Consider the following 19,216-nt stretch of genomic DNA (forward strand, 5'->3'; position numbering starts at 1 on the left):
CAATTTGTTGCTCTTCCATTTGGCCTAGCAACAGCTCCAAGAATCTTTTCAAAGGTTCTGGGTGCCCTACTATCTGTAATCAGAGAACAGGGTATTGCGGTGTTTCCTTATTTGGACGATATCTTGGTACTAGCTCAGTCTTTACATACTGCAGAATCTCACACAAATCAACTAGTGTTGTTTCTTCGGAAACATGGTTGGAGGATCAATTTACCAAAAAGTTTCTTGATTCCTCAGACAAGGGTCACCTTTTTAGGCTTCCAGATAGATTCAGTGTCCATGACTCACAGACAAGAGACGTTTAAAATTGGTCGCAGCATGCCGGCACCTTCAGTCTCAGTCATTCCCTTCCGTGGCTATGTGCATGGAAGTTTTAGGTCTCATGACTGCAGCATCGGACGCAATCCCCTTTGCTCGTTTTCACATGAGACCTCTACAGCTTTGCATGCTAAATCAATGGTGCAGGGATTATACAAAGATATCACAATTAATATCCTTTAATCCCAATGTACGACAATCTCTGACATGGTGGATAGATCACCATCGTTTGGTTCAAGGGGCTTTCTTTGTTCGGCCAACCTGGACTGTGATCTCAACAGATGCGAGTCTTTCAGTTTGGGGAGCAGTTTGGGGATCTCTGACAGCACAAGGGGTTTGGAAATCTCAAGAGGCGAGATTACCAATAAATATTTTAGAACTCCGTGCAATTCTCAGGGCTCTTCAGTCTTGGCCTCTGCTAAAGAGAGAACCGTTCATTTGTTTTCAGACAGACAATATCACAACTGTGGCTTATGTCAATCATCAGGGTGGGACTCACAGTCCCCAAGTTATGAAAGAAGTATCTTGGATACTTGCTTGGGCGGAATCCAGCTCCTGTTTAATCTCTGCGATGCATATCCCAGGTGTAGACAATTGGGAGGCGGATTATCTCAGCCGCCAGACTTTACATCCAGGGGAGTGGTCTCTCCATCCAGATGTGTTTGTTTTCTCAAGATTGTTTAGATGTGGGGTCTTCCAGAGATAGATCTCATGGCCTCTCATCTAAACAAGAAACTTCCCAGATACCTGTCCAGGTCCAGGGATGTTCAGGCGGAAGCAGTGGATGCACTGACACATCCTTGGTGTTATCATCCTGCTTACATCTTCCCACCTCTTGTTCTCCTTCCAAGAGTGATCTCCAAAATCATCATGGAACAGTCTTTTGTGTTGCTGGTGGCTCCAGCATGGCTACACAGGTTTTGGTATGCGGATCTGGTTCGGATGTCCAGTTGCCCGCCTTGGCCACTTCCATTACGGCCGGACCTAATATCTCAAGGTCCTTTTTTCCATCAGGATCTCAAATCATTAAATTTGAAGGTATGGAAATTGAACGCTTAGTTCTAAGTCATAGAGGTTTCTCTGACTCAGTGATTAATACTATGTTACAAGCTCATAAATCTGTCTCTAGAAAGATTTATTATAGAGTTTGGAAGACTTACATTTCATGGTGTTCTTCTCATAAATTCTCCTGGCATTCTTTTAGAATTCCTAGAATTTTACAGTTCCTTCAGGATGGTTTGGATAAGGGTTTGTCTGCAAGTTCCTTAAAAGGTCAAATCTCCGCTCTTTCTGTTTTATTTCACAGAAAGATTGCTATACTTCCTGATATTCACTATTTTGTACAAGCTTTAGTTCGTATTAAGCCTGTCATTAAATCAATTTCTCCTCCTTGGAGTCTTAATTTGGTTCTGAAGGCTTTACAGGCTCCTCCATTTGAGCCTATGCATTCTTTGGACATTAAACTACTTTCTTGGAAAGTGTTGTTCCTTTTGGCTACCTCTTCTGCTAGAAGAGTTTCTGAGCTATCTGCTCTTTCTTGTGAGTCTCCTTTTCTGATTTTTCACCAGGATAAGGCAGTTTGCGAACTTCTTTTCAATTTTTACCTAAGGTTGTGAATTCTAACAACATTAATAGAGAAATTGTTGTCCCTTCCTTATGTTCTAATCCTAAGAATTCTTTAGAAAGATCCTTACATTCTTTGGATGTGGTAAGCGCTTTGGAATATTATGTGGAAGCTACTAAAGATTTCAGGAAGACTTCCAGTCTATTTGTTTTATTTTCTGGTCCTAGGAAAGGTCAGAAGGCTTCTGCTATTTCCTTGGCTTCTTGGTTGAAACTTTTGATACATCAAGCTTATTTGGAGTCGGGTCAGGCCCCGCCTCAGAGAATTACAGCTCATTCTACTAGATCGGTCTCCACTTCGTGGGCTTTTAAGAATGAAGCTTCAGTTGATCAGATTTGCAAAGCGGCAACTTGGTCCTCTTTGCATACATTTACTAAATTCTACCGTTTTGATGTATTTGCTTCTTCCGAAGCAGTTTTTGGTAGAAAAGTTCTTCAGGCAGCTGTTTCAGTATGATTCTTCTGCTTTTTGATTTAAGTTTTTATCTTTCAAAAATGGAAATAAACTTATTTTTTTGCTTTGTGGATTAATTTTTTCAGCGGAATATGGCTGTTTTTATTTTTATTCCCTCCCTCTCTAGTGACTCTTGAGTGGAAGATCCACATCTTGGGTATTGATATCCCATATGTCACTAGCTCAAGGACTCTTGCCAATTACATGAAAGAAAACATAATTTATGTAAGAACTTACCTGATAAATTCATTTATTTCATATTGGCAAGAGTCCATGAGGCCCACCCTTTTTATGGTGGTTATGATTTTTTGTATAAAGGACAATTATTTCCAAATTTCCTTTGTTGATGCTTTCTACTCCTTTCTTTATCACCCCACTTCTTGGCTATTCGTTAAACTGAATTGTGGGTGTGGTGAGGGGTGTATTTATAGGCATTTTGAGGTTTGGGAAACTTTGCCCCTCCTGGTAGGATTGTATATCCCATATGTCACTAGCTCATGGACTCTTGCCAATATGAAAGAAATGAATTTATCAGGTAAGTTCTTACATAAATTATGTTTTTTAAACTTTGCAGTTTACTAGACCTTCTCATTTCTGTGCATTTTATTTACTAGGTGCGTAGATTTCTGAAGGAGGAGGTGCTTCCCATGCTGGCGCCGTATCACAGTAAGATGGACGTGAAGATTGAGCTGGAGCTGTGATCTGCGACAATTAGAGATATTTATTTTGCAAATAAAAGAACCTGATAGATTTCACTGGCTGTGTTGTTTTCTGTGCCTGTCAGTGCTGGGTCTTGTGGAAGGTGCCAATGTGCCACACTAAGGGAGAAGGTGCATGACCTGCTGACCAAGCGCAAATACCAGCAAAACAGTAATTTATGCGTATGAAATATTCTGTAATCTGCCTTGCACACACACAGTAGCTTGCAGTCTCTCAGACCTTCGTATTGGAGAGGGACAGTCCCTAGTTCTGGGCTCTGCACTGCTGTCTATCTGAAACCGTCTTATGTCCCTATTTGTAGAATTTCCTTTAGCCACAACCCCATAGCACCCAGACACACCTACTGACTACTCAGACACACCCACAATCCAACTCCTTCCCAACATGGCTCCTTCCACAAAATGGCAACTGGACTCATCAACATCCTGAGTCCCTGATACCCATACACAAATGTTGGGAGGTGTATGATCTCTGCGTGTACACACAGCATCCTGTAGTATCTCTGCATACACACACGGCATCTTGCAGTCTCTCTGCGCACACGCACGGCGTCCTGCAGTCTTTCTGGGTGCACCTAGACAGCTGCAAAGCCAGTACTGGTCCTGTGTGTTTAACACTTTACATGCAGTATTAACCTTAGTTGTTTCTCACAACAGGAGGACAGAGTCTCATGTAAGGATCATGCGCCCCCACTAGACACACAGGGATCATAAATGTGTAACACAATGATCACATAAACTAATCAGAGAGTATAGAAGCTGGAAGTCATCAAGTCACAGAACTGCCCCTAAAGATGTTCTGCCCCTCCCCACCCCCACACTGACTGTGCCAGATCTATGAAAACAAAACTCATTTTTATAAGCTAAGAAGTGAGATTATTTTCATTCTACAATTCATACAGCTGGTAGGATGCTGGCTGCAGCAAGCGTATACCGTGTATGGAGGGGCAGATGGGAAGGGTAAATTCACAAAAAGGAAAATATGTGAGATTTAAAAGGGAGAGTATGAGTGGGCTGCTTTGACGTATAAGTCTGTGAAGATTACAGTAAACCATTTAAAGGAATGTTTATTTTATAGGGACATTCTAACGTGAAAAAAATGCTGTATTTTATTTGGACATTGTATTTATTTTAACCCCTTCACAACCTTAGGATGTTCCATGCCATCCTAACAGCGCTGGGCTCTAACGCCCTTAGGATGGCATGGGACATTCTAACTTTTTGAGGGTCCTCCACCCTCCTGCTTTGTCGAAAAGAAACATCCAACTGGGGGACGTGGGCTGTCCCCCAGTATCCGATCCCAGAATTGGCCTTCCTGTCTTCTGTTAATGTCATTTGCCCCTGTCCTGAAGGGGTTAAACACTTTTCTTTTAGTATTAGTTTACTTCTACAAAAGGGGACAAAATTGTAGTCCTGTAACTGAACACCCCCACTAAGTGAAGCCTACTGTTATGGTATCTTAAAAACGGTAAAATAGAAGTAGCGTTTCTACAAGAGACTCCCTGGACAGACCCATCCCCACACACTGTTAATTACTCTCTCTACCCAGTCTGCGAAAGAGCCTCCTACACCAGAAAAAAAGAGAGTTGTCGCTATACTCATTAGGAGCGATGTGGCTTATTCACCAATATCCACTGACAGAGACACACTGTGGATAAATAACTTATTATAGTTAGTGATGTCGCGAACCTAAAATTTTGCGTTGGCGAACGCTAACTTCGGCAAATGTTCGCGAACCGCCATTGACTTCAATGGACAGGCGAATTTTAAAACCCACAGGGACTCTTTCTGGCCGCAATAGTGATGGAAAAGTTGTTTCAAGGGGACTAACACCTGGACTGTGGCATGCTGGAGGGGGATCCATGGCAAAACTCCCATGGAAAATTACATAGTTGATGCAGAGTCTGGTTTTAAGCCATAAAGGGCATAAATCACCTAACATTCCTAAATTGTTTTGAATAACGTGCTTTAAAACATCAGGTATGATGTTGTATCGATCAGGTAGTGTAAGGGTTATGCCCGCTTCACAGTGACAGACCAAACTCCCCGTTTAACGCACCACAAACAACCGCAAACAGTCCATTTGCACAACCACGAGATCGATAGATTTGATAGATAGATACATAGATTACATAGATCAATAGATGCAATATACATTTGATAGATACCAATTACATAGATCAAAAGATGCAATATACATTTGATAGATACCAATTACATAGATCAAAAGATGCAATATACATTTGATAGATACCAATTACATAGATCAATAGATGCAATATACATTTGATAGATACGATTGATAGTTAGATAGATTTGATAGATAAATAGCTAATTTTGAAAGATATATAATTTCCCAGGAAGAAAATTACAAAGACGTGCGGTCTGGGACCCATGGTAAGGTTACTTCCTTTTGCACAATCGAGTATACCAGTTGCAGAGGTTCTGACCCTGCATTCTGGCTGCACCTCTCCCTGCAAGAGAGATCTGTTACAGAGTCTGTGGGCCTCTATGCAAAGAGCTGGCCTGCCTGAAATGAGCAGCAAGGCAGATCAAAAGATGCAATATACATTTGATAGGTACGAATAACATAGATCAAAAGATGCAATATACATTTGATCGATACGAATTACAGAGATCAATAGATGCAATATATATTTGATTGATACGATTGATAGTTATATAATTTCCCTGACAGAGTATAACAATAAAACATGCGATCTGGGACCCATGGTAAGGTTACTTCTTTTTGCACAATCGAGTACAGGTTGGGGTCCGGGATTGCTTTTTGTGCTGTCTGATTCTTTCGGGTATACCAGTTGCAGAGGTTCTGACCCTGCATTCTGTTACAGACTTTGTGGGCCTGTTTGCAAAGAGCTGGCCTGCCTGAAAGGAGCAGCAAGGCAGAGGGATTGATTCCTGCCTATAAGAAACCAGAGGGCACGCTATCTGCTGGAAGTGTGCAGTGAGGCAGAGGGATCTATTCCTGCCTAGAAGCAGACAGGCAGAGGGGACGCTACCTGCCTGGGAGCCCACTGAGACCAGCCCAGCTGGGGGAGATACAGCCGCTGGCTTGACCCTGGTCTCAGCCACGATAGCCCTGGTCCCACTATTTGGAGGCAGAGGAATCTATTCCTGCCAAGAAGCAGCCTGGCAGAGGGATTTATTCCTGCCTAGAAGAAGCAGACAGGCAGAGGGGACGATACCTGCCAAGAAAGAGCTGCAGGGCGGAGAGGACGCTACCTGCCTGGGAGTCCACTGAAAACAGCCCAGCTGGGGGAGATACAGCCGCTGGCTTGACCCTGGTCTCAGCCACGATAGCCCTGGTCCCACTATTTGGAGGCATAGGGATCTATTCCTGCCAAGAAGCAGCCTAGCAGGGGGATTTATTCCTGCCTAGAAGTAGACAGGCAGAGGGGACGATACCTGCCAAGAAAGAGCTGCAGGGCAGAGAGGACGCTACCTGACTGGGAGTCCACTGAGACCAGCCCAGCTGGGGGAGATACACCCGCTGGCTTGACCCCGGTCTCAGCAACTATATCTCTGGTCCCACTATCCGGTGGCCACCCCTGGGTTTGGACAGAGGAAGGGAGAGCCCCTAGTGGAGTACCGCTACATCCGGGAGATGGATAAAGATGTTTGGACACCCAGTACAGGTCGTTCTCCTTCAGCCTTTTTATACTTGGGTCCCCGACCCTCAACAGACACAACAGCATGACATAACACACATGCCATCCTTTTGCACAATAGAGTACAGGTATGGCATCGATTTTAGGAACCCGGAGATAATTTTTAGGAACCGGGAGATGGAAAAAGATGCTTGGTCGGTCCTCCTACTTCAAATTTGGGGCACTGCGCGTGCAATGTACTGTGCCACCAGATATGAGTGGTGTGTTAAGTAGTACTATTCTTAACAGTTTAATCACTGTTATGTGCCTTTTTTTTGGTTTGGGCTTTGTAGCCACAGTGCAGCACCAGAGGCCAGAAAAATTAGGCATGTAAAAATGCCTGAAAAATTAGGTATTGTTGCAGCCGCTGCTGTAGCAGCGGCCAAAAAAATTGATGTTTGTTTGACAGTTAGAAAGTGCCCTAAAACATTGCGGCTTGAACCCTAGTTGTTGCCGGGTAAGTCACGCAAGTCATCCGCCATTCGAAGATAAAATACAGCAGCATGTGTACCATTTGTAGCCCAAGGCAGCTCATCTCATCAGTCCTTTTTTACTCTAATGTGTCGCACAATGTCAGTCCCTTCAGGATCCATCCCTCTTTCATTTTAATAAAGGTGAGATAATCGAGACTTTTTTTGACCTAGGCGACTTCTCTTCTCAGTGACAATACCTCCTGCTGCACTGAAGGTCCTTTCTGACAGGACACTTGAAGCGGGGCAGGCCAGAAGTTCGATTGCAAATTGGGATAGCTCAGGCCAAAGGTCAAGCCTGCACACCCAGTAGTCAAGGGGTCCATCGCTCCTCAGAGTGTCGAGATCCGCAGTTAATGCTAGTTAGTCTGCTACCTGTCGGTTGAGTCTTTCTCTGAGGCTGGATCCCGAAGGGCTGTGACGATGCATAGGAGTTAAAAAGGTCTGCATGTCCTCCATCAACAACACGTCTGGAAAGCGTCCTGTACTTGCCGGTGTGGTCGTGGGAGGAGGAGGAGAAATACTTTAATCTCTTCCCCTGTTAGATTCCCGTTGTGCTGTGACATCACCCTTATAAGCTGTGTAAAGCATACTTTTTAATTTATTTTTGAACTGCTCCATCCTTTCTGGCTTGCGGGAATTCGGTAACATTTCAGTAACTTTATGCTTATACCGGGGGTCTAGTAGCGTGGACACCCAGTACAGGTCGTTCTCCTTCAGCTTTTTTTATACGAGGGTTCCTCAACAGGCACAACAGCATGAAAGACCCCATTTGCACAAGGTTGGATGCCGAGCTAATCATGTCCCGTTCCTCGTCCTCGCTGATCTCACTGAAGGTATCTTCTTCCCCCCAGCCACATACAACACCACGGGTACCAGATAGGTGACAACAACGAGCACCCTGGGATGCCTGTTGTGCTTGGTCTTCCTCCTCCTCCTCCTCAAAGCCACATTCCTCCTCTGACTCACAATCCTCTTCATGCGTTGCCGCTGGTCCAGCAAGCGATGCTGATAAGGCTGTTTCTGGTGGTGATGGAGACCACAACTCTTCCTCTTCACGCTCATCTACGGCCTGATCCAGCACTCTTCGCAGGGCACGCTCCAGGAAGAAAACAAATAGTATGATGTCGCTGATGGTGCCTTCGGTGCGACTGACTAGGTTTGTCACCTCCTCAAAAGGACGCATAAGCCTACAGGCATTGCGCATGAGCGTCCAGTAACGTGGCAAAAAAAATCCCCAGCTCCCCAGAGGCTGTCCTAGCACCCCGGTCATACAACTCTTCCTCTTCACGCTCATCTACGGCCTGATCCAGCACTCTTCGCAGGGCACGCTCCAGGAAGAAAACAAATAGTATGATGTCGCTGATGGTGCCTTCGGTGCGACTGACTAGGTTTGTCACCTCCTCAAAAGGACGCATAAGCCTACAGGCATTGCGCATGAGCGTCCAGTAACGTGGCAAAAAAAATCCCCAGCTCCCCAGAGGCTGTCCTAGCACCCCGGTCATACAAATACTCATTAACAGCTTTTTCTTGTTGTAGCAGGCGGTCGAACATTAGGAGTGTTGAATTCCAACGTGTCGGGCTGTCGCAAATCAAGCGCCTCACTGGCAGGTTGTTTCGCCGCTGGATATCTCACAAGTGCGCCATGGCCATGTAGGAACGCCTGAAATGGCCACACACCTTCTTGGCCTGCTTCAGGACGTCCTGTAAGCCTGGGTGCTTATTCACAAAGCGTTGTACAATCAGATTACACACATGTACCATGCACGGCACATGTGTCAACTTGCCCAATTTCAATGCCGCCACCAAATTACTTCCATTGCCAGAAACAACTTTGCCAATCTCCAGTTGGTGCGGAGTCAGCCACTGATCCACCTGTGCGTTCAGGGCGCACAGGAGTGCTGGTGCGGTGTGACTCTCGGCTTTCAGGCAAGTCAACCCCAAGACGGTGTGACACTGCCGTATCTGGGATGTTGAATAGTACCTGGGGAGCTGGGGGGGTGCCGTTGATGTGGAGCAAGACGCAGCAGCAGAAGAGGACTCAGCCGAGGAAGAGGTTATGGAAGAGGATGGAGTAGGAGGAGTAGAGGAGGTAGCAGCAGGCGGTGTCACCAACTCCTCTGCAGAGACACGCATTCCAAGCTTGGCAGCCTTCAGCAGGTTTACCCAATGTGCAGTGTAGGTGATATACCTGCCCTGACCATGCTTTGCACACCCGCTATCAGTGGTCAGATGGACCCTTGCCGCAACGCTGTGTGCCAGACATGCCATTACTTCCTTTCGCACAATCGAGTACAGGTTGGGGATTGCCTTTTGTGGAAAGAAATTTCGGCCAGGTACCTTCCACTGCGGTGTCCCAATAGATACAAATTTTTTGAACGCCTCAGACTCCATCAGCTTGTATGGTAAAAGCTGGCGGGCTAAGAGTTCAGACAAGCCAGCTGTCAGATGCCGGGCAAGGAGGTGACTTTGGGAAATTGGCTTCTTACACTCAAACATGTCCTTGACAGACACCTGACTGTGGGCAGATGACCAGGAAGTGCTACGTAAGAGAGACTGAGTGGCAGATGGTTGAGAGGGGGCAAGGAGGACAGCAGTGGTTGACGTGGCTGAAGATGCTGGACCAGGAGTAGGATGGCGGCTTTGAGTTTGTTTGCTGCTTCTACTCATGTGTTCATCCCATCGGCGTTTGTGATGTGAGACCATATGCCTTCGCAAAGCAGTTGTACCTAGGTGGGTGTTGGACTTCCCACGATTCAGTTTCTTTTGGCACAGGTTACAAATGGCATCCCTGTTGTCAGAGGCAGACACACAAAAAAAATGCCACACTGCTGAGCTCTGCGATGACGGCATTCTGGTGGTGGCAACAGCATGCTTTGATTGGCGTGCTATCTGGCTGACCCCGGGTGCAGATGCATGCTGTCTGACTGTGCCACTAGCTCCTTGCGACGACCTCCCCCTGCTTCCAACTCGTCTCCTCCTCTCTGTCTCCCCATCTGAACTTTCCCTCTCTTCTTCTTCTCTTCTAGCGGGCACCCATGTGACATCCACGGACTCATCATCATCAACCGCTTCACTTGTATCTGACAAATCAACAAAGGAAGCAGCAGCGGGTACAACATCACCATCATCATCACACTGTACGTCCATGTCTGTAATGCTGCCTGACTGAGACATATCACTGTTATCTACATCCTCTGTCAATGATGGTTGCGCATCACTCATTTCTTCCAACTGATGTGTCAATAAACTCCTCTGACAGATCAAGTGAAGCGGCTGTGGTGCTAGTGTTGGTGGTGGCGACAGGCGGGTGAGTGGCACTGGTCACTTGAGAGGTGCCCGCAGCTAAGCTGGAGGTGGATGGTGCGTCAAGGTTAGGAGCGGAAGCTGTAGAAGACTGGGTGTCCTGTGTTAGCCATTCAACTAGGTCCTCCTCAGAACTTTTTGCGTTCATGGCACGTGGCCTCTGAACACTGTGCATTATTGTAGGGTCAAAGGGAATCACAGCACCACAACCACGACGGCACCTGCGGGGTGGCCTGCCTCTGCCTGTCATTTTTTTATTTAAATGTAGACTTACACTACTATTAAACAAAATATGAGTGGTGCCACTGGGCATGTGGGCACAGTATACGCTGTGAGCCTGACACAAAAAAGCAGATTGATGTTTCACAATCCAAAAAGTTTATTTTTTTTAAATGTACACTTACACTACTATTAAACAAGATATGAGTGGTGGCACTGGGCAAGTGTGCACAGTATACGCTGTGAGCCTGACACAAAAAAGCAGACTGATGTTTCACAGTCAAATTTTTTTATTTTTTAAATATTTAAACTACTGTTACAACAAATATGAGTGGTGCCACTAACTTGGCAAGTGAGCCTGGCACACACGCTGGCAGGCAGGCAGGCAGGCAACTTCAATTAGATTACACTAGCAGACTGATGTTTCACAGTCCAAATTTTTTTTTAAAATATTTACACTACTGTTACAACAAATATGATTGGTGGCAGTAGTTGGCAAGTGGGCCTGGCACACACGCTGGCAGGCAGGCAGGCAACTTCAATTAGATTACACTAGCAGACTGATGTTTCACAGTCCAAATTTTTTTTTAAAAAATATTTACACTACTGTTATAACAAATATGATTGGTGGCACTAGTTGGCAAGTGGGCTTGGCACACACGCTGGCAGGCAGGCAACTGCAATTAGATTACACTAGCTGAATGATGTTTCACAGTCAAAAAAGTTTTTTTTTTAAATATTTACAATACTGTTATAACAAATATGATTGGTGGCACTAGTTGGCAAGTGGGCCCGGCACACACGCTGGCTGGCAGGCAGGCAGGCAACTGCAATTCGATTACACTAGCAGACTGATGTTTCACAGTCAAAAAAGTTTTTATTCTAAATATTTACACTACTGTTACAACAAATATGAGTGGTGCCACTAACTTGGCAAGTGGGCCTGGCACACGCTGGCAGGCAACTTCAATTACATTACACTAACAGACTGATGTTTCACAGTCAATTTTTTTTTTTTTTTTAAATATTTACACTACTGTTATAACAAATATGATTGGTGGCACTAGTTGGAAAGTTTGTCTGGCACACACGCTGGCAGGCAGGCAACTGAAATTAAATAACACTAGCAGACTGAAGTAAAATGTTTTTTTTTTTTTAAATTTACACTAATGTTACAACAGATAGGAGTGGTGGCACTGAGGATGGAAGTAGGCACAGTATATGCTGGGAGCCTGACACACAGGCTGGCACTAGTGGCAGGCTGGCCTGGCAACTAAAATTAAATAACACTAGCAGACTGATGTAAAAGTTTTTTTAAAAATTTTTTACACTAATGTTACACCAGATATGAGTGGTGGCACTGAGGCTGGCAGTGGCAGGCTGGCCTGGCAACTGCAATTAGATTACACTAGCAGACTGATGTAAAAGTTTTTTTTTTTTTTTAATTTACACTAATGTTACACCAGATATCAGTGGTGGCACAGAGCAATTAATCACAGTATATGCTGTGGGCCTGACGGAAAATGAAATTAGATTACACTAGCAAAATGATGTAAAAGTTTTTGTTTTTTTAAATTTACACTAATGTTACACCAGATAGGAGTGGTGGCACAGAGCAATTAATCATAGTATATGCTGTGGGCCTGATGGAAAATGAAATTAGATTACACTAGCAAACTGATGTAAAAGTTTTTTGTTTTTTTTTACATTTATACTAAAGTTACACCAGATATCAGTGGTGGCACAGAGCAATTAATCACAGTACAGGGAGTGCAGAATTATTAGGCAAATGAGTATTTTGACCACATCATCCTCTTTATGCATGTTGTCTTACTCCAAGCTGTATAGGCTCGAAAGCCTACTACCAATTAAGCATATTAGGTGATGTGCATCTCTGTAATGAGAAGGGGTGTGGTCTAATGACATCAACACCCTATATCAGGTGTGCATAATTATTAGGCAACTTCCCTTCCTTTGGCAAAATGGGTCAAAAGAAGGACTTGACAGGCTCAGAAAAGTCAAAAATAGTGAGATATCTTGCAGAGGGATGCAGCACTTTTAAAATTGCAAAGCTTCTGAAGCGTGATCATCGAACAATCAAGCGTTTCATTCAAAATAGTCAACAGGGTCGCAAGAAGCGTTTAGAAAAACCAAGGCACAAAATAACTGCCCATGAACTGAGAAAAGTCAAGCATGCAGCTGCCAAGATGCCACTTGCCACCAGTTTGGCCATATTTCAGAGCTGCAACATCACTGGAGTGCCCAAAAGCACAAGGTGTGCAATACTCAGAGACATGGCCAAGGTAAGAAAGGCTGAAAGACGACCACCACTGAACAAGACACACAAGCTGAAACGTCAAGACTGGGCCAAGAAATATCTCAAGACTGATTTTTCTAAGGTTTTATGGACTGATGAAATGAGAGTGAGTCTTGATGGGCCAGATGGATGGGCCCGTGGCTGGATTGGTAAAGGGCAGAGAGCTCCAGTCCGACTCAGACGCCAGCAAGGTGGAGGTGGAGTACTGGTTTGGGCTGGTATCATCAAAGATGAGCTTGTGGGGCCTTTTCGGGTTGAGGATGGAGTCAAGCTCAACTCCCAGTCCTACTGCCAGTTTCTGGAAGACACCTTCTTCAAGCAGTGGTACAGGAAGAAGTCTGCATCCTTCAAGAAAAACATGATTTTCATGCAGGACAATGCTCCATCACACGCGTCCAAGTACTCCACAGCGTGGCTGGCAAGAAAGGGTATAAGAGAAGAAAATCTAATGACATGGCCTCCTTGTTCACCTGATCTGAACCCCATTGAGAACCTGTGGTCCATCATCAAATGTGAGATTTACAAGGAGGGAAAACAGTACACCTCTCTGAACAGTGTCTGGGAGGCTGTGGTTGCTGCTGTACGCAATGTTGATGGTGAACAGATCAAAACACTGACAGAATCCATGGATGGCAGGCTTTTGAGTGTCCTTGCAAAGAAAGGTGGCTATATTGGTCACTGATTTGTTTTTGTTTTGTTTTTGAATGTCAGAAATGTATATTTGTGAATGTTGAGATGTTATATTGGTTTCACTGGTAAAAATAAATAATTGAAATGGGTATATATTTGTTTTTTGTTAAGTTGCCTAATAATTATGCACAGTAATAGTCACCTGCACACACAGATATCCCCCTAAAATAGCTAAAACTTAAAACAAACTAAAAACTACTTCCAAAAATATTCAGCTTTGATATTAATGAGTTTTTTGGGTTCATTGAGAACATGGTTGTTGTTCAATAATAAAATTAATCCTCAAAAATACAACTTGCCTAATAATTCTGCACTCCCTGTATATGCTGTGGGCCTGACGGAAAATGAAATTAGATTACACTAGCAAACTGATGTAAAAGTTTTTTTTTTTTTTTAATTTACACTAATGTTACACCAGATATCAGTGGTGGCACAGAGCAATTAATCACAGTATATGCTGTGGGCCTGACGGAAAATGAAATTAGATTACACTAGCAAAATGATGTAAAAGTTTTTTGTTTTTTTTAAAATTTACACTAATGTTACACCAGATATCAATGGTGGCACAGAGCAATTAATCACAGTATATGCGGTGGGCCTGGCACACAGGACTGATGGAAAATGAAATTAGATTACACTAGCAAACTGATGTAAAAGTTTTAGTTTTTTTAAATTTACACTAATGTTACACCAGATAGGAGTGGTGGCACAGAGCAATTAATCATAGTATATGCTGTGGGCCTGACAGAAAATGAAATTAGATTACACTAGCAAACTGATGTAAAAGTTTTTGTTTTTTTTACATTTATACTAAAGTTACACCAGATATCAGTGGTGGCACAGAGCAATTAATCACAGTATATGCTGTGGGCCTGACGGAAAATGAAATTAGATTACACTAGCAAACTGATGTAAAAGTTTTTTTTTTTTTAATTTACACTAATGTTACACCAGATATCAGTGGTGGCACAGAGCAATTAATCACAGTATATGCTGTGAGCCTCACACACAGGCTGACAGGCAGGCAAATGCAATTAAAAAAAAAAAAAACGACTGAAGTTCTAGCCCTAAAAAGGGCTTTTTGGGCTGAAGTTCTAGCCCTAAAAAGGGCTTTTTGGGGTGCTGTCCTTACAGCAGAGATTAGATGAGTCCTTCAGGACTGTAGTGGACACCGAATACACTAGCTTAGCCTATAAAATCACCAGCAGCAGCACTAACCCTCCTCTCACTAAGAATGCAGGATCAAAATCAATCTAAAATGGCTGCTGCCCAGGAGCTGGGAGGGAGTGTCTGCTGCTGATTGGCTCAAATGTGTCTGCAGACTGTGCGGCGAACGCAAACAAGCTAAGATCGCCGGGAACTGTTCTCCGGCGAACTGTTCACAACATCACTAATTATAGTTTGCAATCTCAATAACATTTTATACACCTTAGTTAACGTATATGCACCCAATGACCTCCAAGATGTGTTCCTAAAGAAGATTCTCCCTAGGATTGACCAGGTCAAGAGGGGGATTGTACTGATAGGGGGAGACTTAAACTCTACATGGAACCCTACTCTAGACAGATAGAACTCTAAAGGTACACATATAGATCAAAAAATGGTGCTCGCATCCAAGAGATTCCGGGACCTAATGACACGCTATAATCTATTTGATATATGGCGCTGCCTACACTTGACCGATCACGACTATACGTTCTATTCCACTGCCCACCATTCCTATTCCAGCATAGACTCCATTTTCAGTGACCCCTGGGCCCTAGGTAAGGCTAAAAGAGCAAGGATAGTTATATGCCCCTGGTCCAATAACTATATGGTGATGGTCCACATTAAACCCATTAAAGGGACAGTCTAGTCCAAAATAAACTTTCATGATTCAGATAGAGCATGTAATTTTAAACAATTTTCCAATTTACTTTTATTACCAATTTTGCTTTGTTCTCTTGGTATTCTTAGTTGAAAGCTTAACCTAGGAGGTTCATATGCTAATTTCTTAGACCTTGTAGGCCGCCTCTTAAGAATGCATTTTAACAGGTTTTTCACCACTAGAGGGTATTAGTTCATGAATTTCATATAGATAACACTGTGCTCATGCACATGAAGTTACCTGGGAGCTATCACTGATTGGCTAAAGTCTGTCAAAAGAACTGAAAAAAGGGGCAGTTTGCAGAGGCTCAGATACAAGATAATCACAGAGGTAAAAAATATATAAATATAACTGTTGGTTATGCAAAACTGGGGAATGGGTAAAAAAGGGATTATCTATCTTTTAAAACAATAACAATTCTGGTGTAGACTGTCCCTTTAATCTAGAAGGACAGACTCGTTCCTGGAGATTAGCAGACTATCTGATAAATAACCCATGGACCCTTCAAACTGTCACTAACCTAAAGGAATACTTTCAACTCAATGACAATGGACTAGTCTCAGAGGCGACACTATGGGCTTCGATGAAAGAATATATTCCGAGGACTCTGATTAAAAGAGCGGCGCACCTATGTCGAAAACAGGGAGCCACCCTAGTGCAATTATTTGGGGAGTTAAAAATGATTGAAAGAGAGAATAAAAATAAACCTGACCCTAACTTTGCAGCCCACATAGGTAAACTTAGGGCTGAGATAACAGCAAAAGAGACGCAGAAAGTCCAGGAAAATGTAACGAGATTCCAAAACCTTTTCTATTACCAAGATAACAGGGCTGATAGGCTACTTGCCAATAAGCTTATGGCCCACACTAAATCTACTTGAATACAGAAGATAACGACATGGCACACTTTGTTCCCCTAAAGCCATAGGTGATGCCTTTATGAATTACTATAGCTCCCTATATAACATTAGCTCTCACTCAAGTACAGTAAAAACAAATAGACATGCTATACTGAACTTCTTGTCCTCCCAAAACTAGACACACAAAGGGTTGCATCCCTCATAGATCCCATCTCCGCCTTAGAAATCAAAAGTTCAATTAAGATGCTTAAGCTCCATAAAACCACAGGACCTGACAGCTACACCCCACTGTTTTATTAGACGTACATCAATATTTTAGCACCATACCTCCGACTATTTGCTAAAGTATTTGAGACAGGCTCCCTACCAACTGAGTACCTAGAAGCGACAATCTTAACTATCCCGAAAGAAGGCAAGGCTCCACAACTTTCCCAGAGCTATCGTCCCTCATTAATGTTGATATCAAGATATTTGTCTAAGTCCTAGCCACTAGACTAAACCCATTACTCCCAGAAGTTGTCCATAGAGACCAGGTTGGATTTGTTGTGAATAGGCAGGGTACAGACAGTACGTGATGTTTACTTAATATTTTATTTGGAGGTGGGAAGGTTGGACCTACCCCTCCTCACTCACCCTGTTGTTCGACGCTGAAAACGTGTTGGACAGGATGCGCTGGCAATATATGATGGTGGTTCTGGAGGTGATGGGACTCCTGGCATCTTTTAGAATGTCCGTTGGGGCCCTTTACTCAAACCCAACAGCCAGAGTGAGGGGATTGGGATTTTGTTTGCCCTCCTTAACGGAACCCGTCAGGGATGCCCTCTCTCCACTCCTCTTTGTACTAGCTATTGAACCCCTAGCAGCTGCCATACCCCTAAACCAAAATATCAAATGTATCTATATTCACGGTACTAGTCGGAAACTTAGCCTTTTCACGAATGACCTTACGTTTTTTTGTCTCAGACCCTACCTTCTCCCTCCCGCACCTTCTAGACCTATTCCAATTGTTTGGTACGCTTTCCTACTACAAGTTGATTGAACGTAGATAAGACAGAAGCCTGCCCCCTGAACCTGCCTGACAAACAGGTTAAAAGACTACAAGCCAAATATCAGTTCAAATGGAATAGAGAAGGCATTCGACACCTAGGACTACACCTATCCCATCATCTCCCCAGTGTCATAACCATCAATCACACTCGCCTCCTACAGACCCTTAGATACTCCATTGAACTCCCTAGATACCAAGAAGTTTTGTGGATGGGCAGAATCTCTGCATTCAAAATTATGCTGCTCCCGAAACTTACCTACCTATTTTGATGTTTCCCCCTAAAATTTCCTACAGCACTCCTAGACACCAATCTACTCTAAATACCTACATATGAGCAAACTCTCATCCACGTATTTCCCGCAAGATTCTACAATCCCTAATAGATAAGGGAGGACTAGGACTTTCCAACCTCAAAATTTACTACAAGGCAGCCATGCTTTTGCACATATCAAGATGGGACTCTCCTAGCCAGCGCCCTAGATGGTATGAGATTGAACAGGCATCCCTACCACACCATATCTTTCTACCTGATCTTCCCTGGATACCGCAACACTGTAAATCCCTGACACTTTCTCCCAATCCGATTATTAAAGACTGCTTAACCCTGTGGCACCAGCTCCGATGCTCTGCCATGATAGCCCCCCACCCATCTCCAATAAATGACATTAGATGTCTCCTACGGGGTCTCCCTGACTCTAGCACAGCCAGCTGGTCTAACCACAACATCAAAACAATCAGCGATTTGTACAAAGGCTTGACTTGGCTTACCTATCCAGAATTGATAACCTATTACAATATCCCTGTCAAACTTAACTTTGAAGCAATGCGCTTCCGATCATTACTGCATAGATGGGGATTCTTCCGTGTAGAGCATAGACCTCTAATCTCTTGGGAAACTAGATGGATGGCGGGACTGCAGAGACATAAACCTTTGACAGTACATTACCAATAAGATTCCAAAAGCATAAATGAGCACACTCACAACAATGGATAGTAAGGTAAAATATAGCCTTTATTGCAAAGTAGAATAAAATCCAATTTTCTTAGCGGATCCACACAGCGTCTGTGCAGATGGAGAGAGGAGCCCACTCCCCAACTGACTGTTGCTGACGCGTTTCGGCTGTCAAAGCCGTTATCGTAACTACAGTCTGGGGTAAATACTACCCTTTTAAACCCATATACATGACGTGATTGTCTAAAAACAATAGCCAGGAGTTGGCTCCGAAGTCTCCACCCCTGAACTGTGGCATCTTGAAAACATCAAAATAGCAAATATAACCACAGTAACATAATGTTTCAAAACAATTGTCAAGTTACATTTGTCCACAAAAGCAGTACAACGTTATATACATAAATTCCAAATACCCCTTATCCATGGTCGCTTTCTATTCACTTGATATGGCACATATTACACAATAAATCTATTAGCAATTTTAACTTTATATATACTTGAGCTCACAAATTTCTGTGCATATGAAATTATAACCTATTGCATTTTGAAATGCCAACTTCTTGTGAAAGGCTTAACATAAAGAGTGTAAAAAAACAGAATGTGCCTTTGGGGGGAATGAAAAGTAAAAATCATGTAGAACTTAATTATAACAATAATAGTAATGTTGTGACACTGGGAGGCTACAAATGCATACACAGGCCCAGGC

The 19,216-nt window shown here is 43.5% G+C and overlaps 2 protein-coding genes across 2 annotated transcripts in view; both read left to right on the forward strand.

Moving 5' to 3' along the window:
* Positions 1-3,150, forward strand: part of ADSL (adenylosuccinate lyase) — a 62,397-nt gene extending 59,247 nt beyond the window's left edge. The window contains exon 13 of the mRNA XM_053721290.1: positions 3,010-3,150. Within this exon, the coding sequence (XP_053577265.1) occupies positions 3,010-3,096 (87 nt within the window). The 3' untranslated portion in view covers positions 3,097-3,150. The remainder of the gene's footprint in view (positions 1-3,009) is intronic.
* FAM83F (family with sequence similarity 83 member F) overlaps positions 1-19,216 on the forward strand; it is an 818,594-nt gene that overhangs the window by 627,227 nt on the left and 172,151 nt on the right. The gene's annotated exons all lie outside the window — the stretch shown is intronic.

This window comes from Bombina bombina, chromosome 7 (genome assembly GCF_027579735.1).
Source record: "Bombina bombina isolate aBomBom1 chromosome 7, aBomBom1.pri, whole genome shotgun sequence".
NCBI classification, from domain to species: Eukaryota; Metazoa; Chordata; class Amphibia; order Anura; family Bombinatoridae; genus Bombina; species Bombina bombina.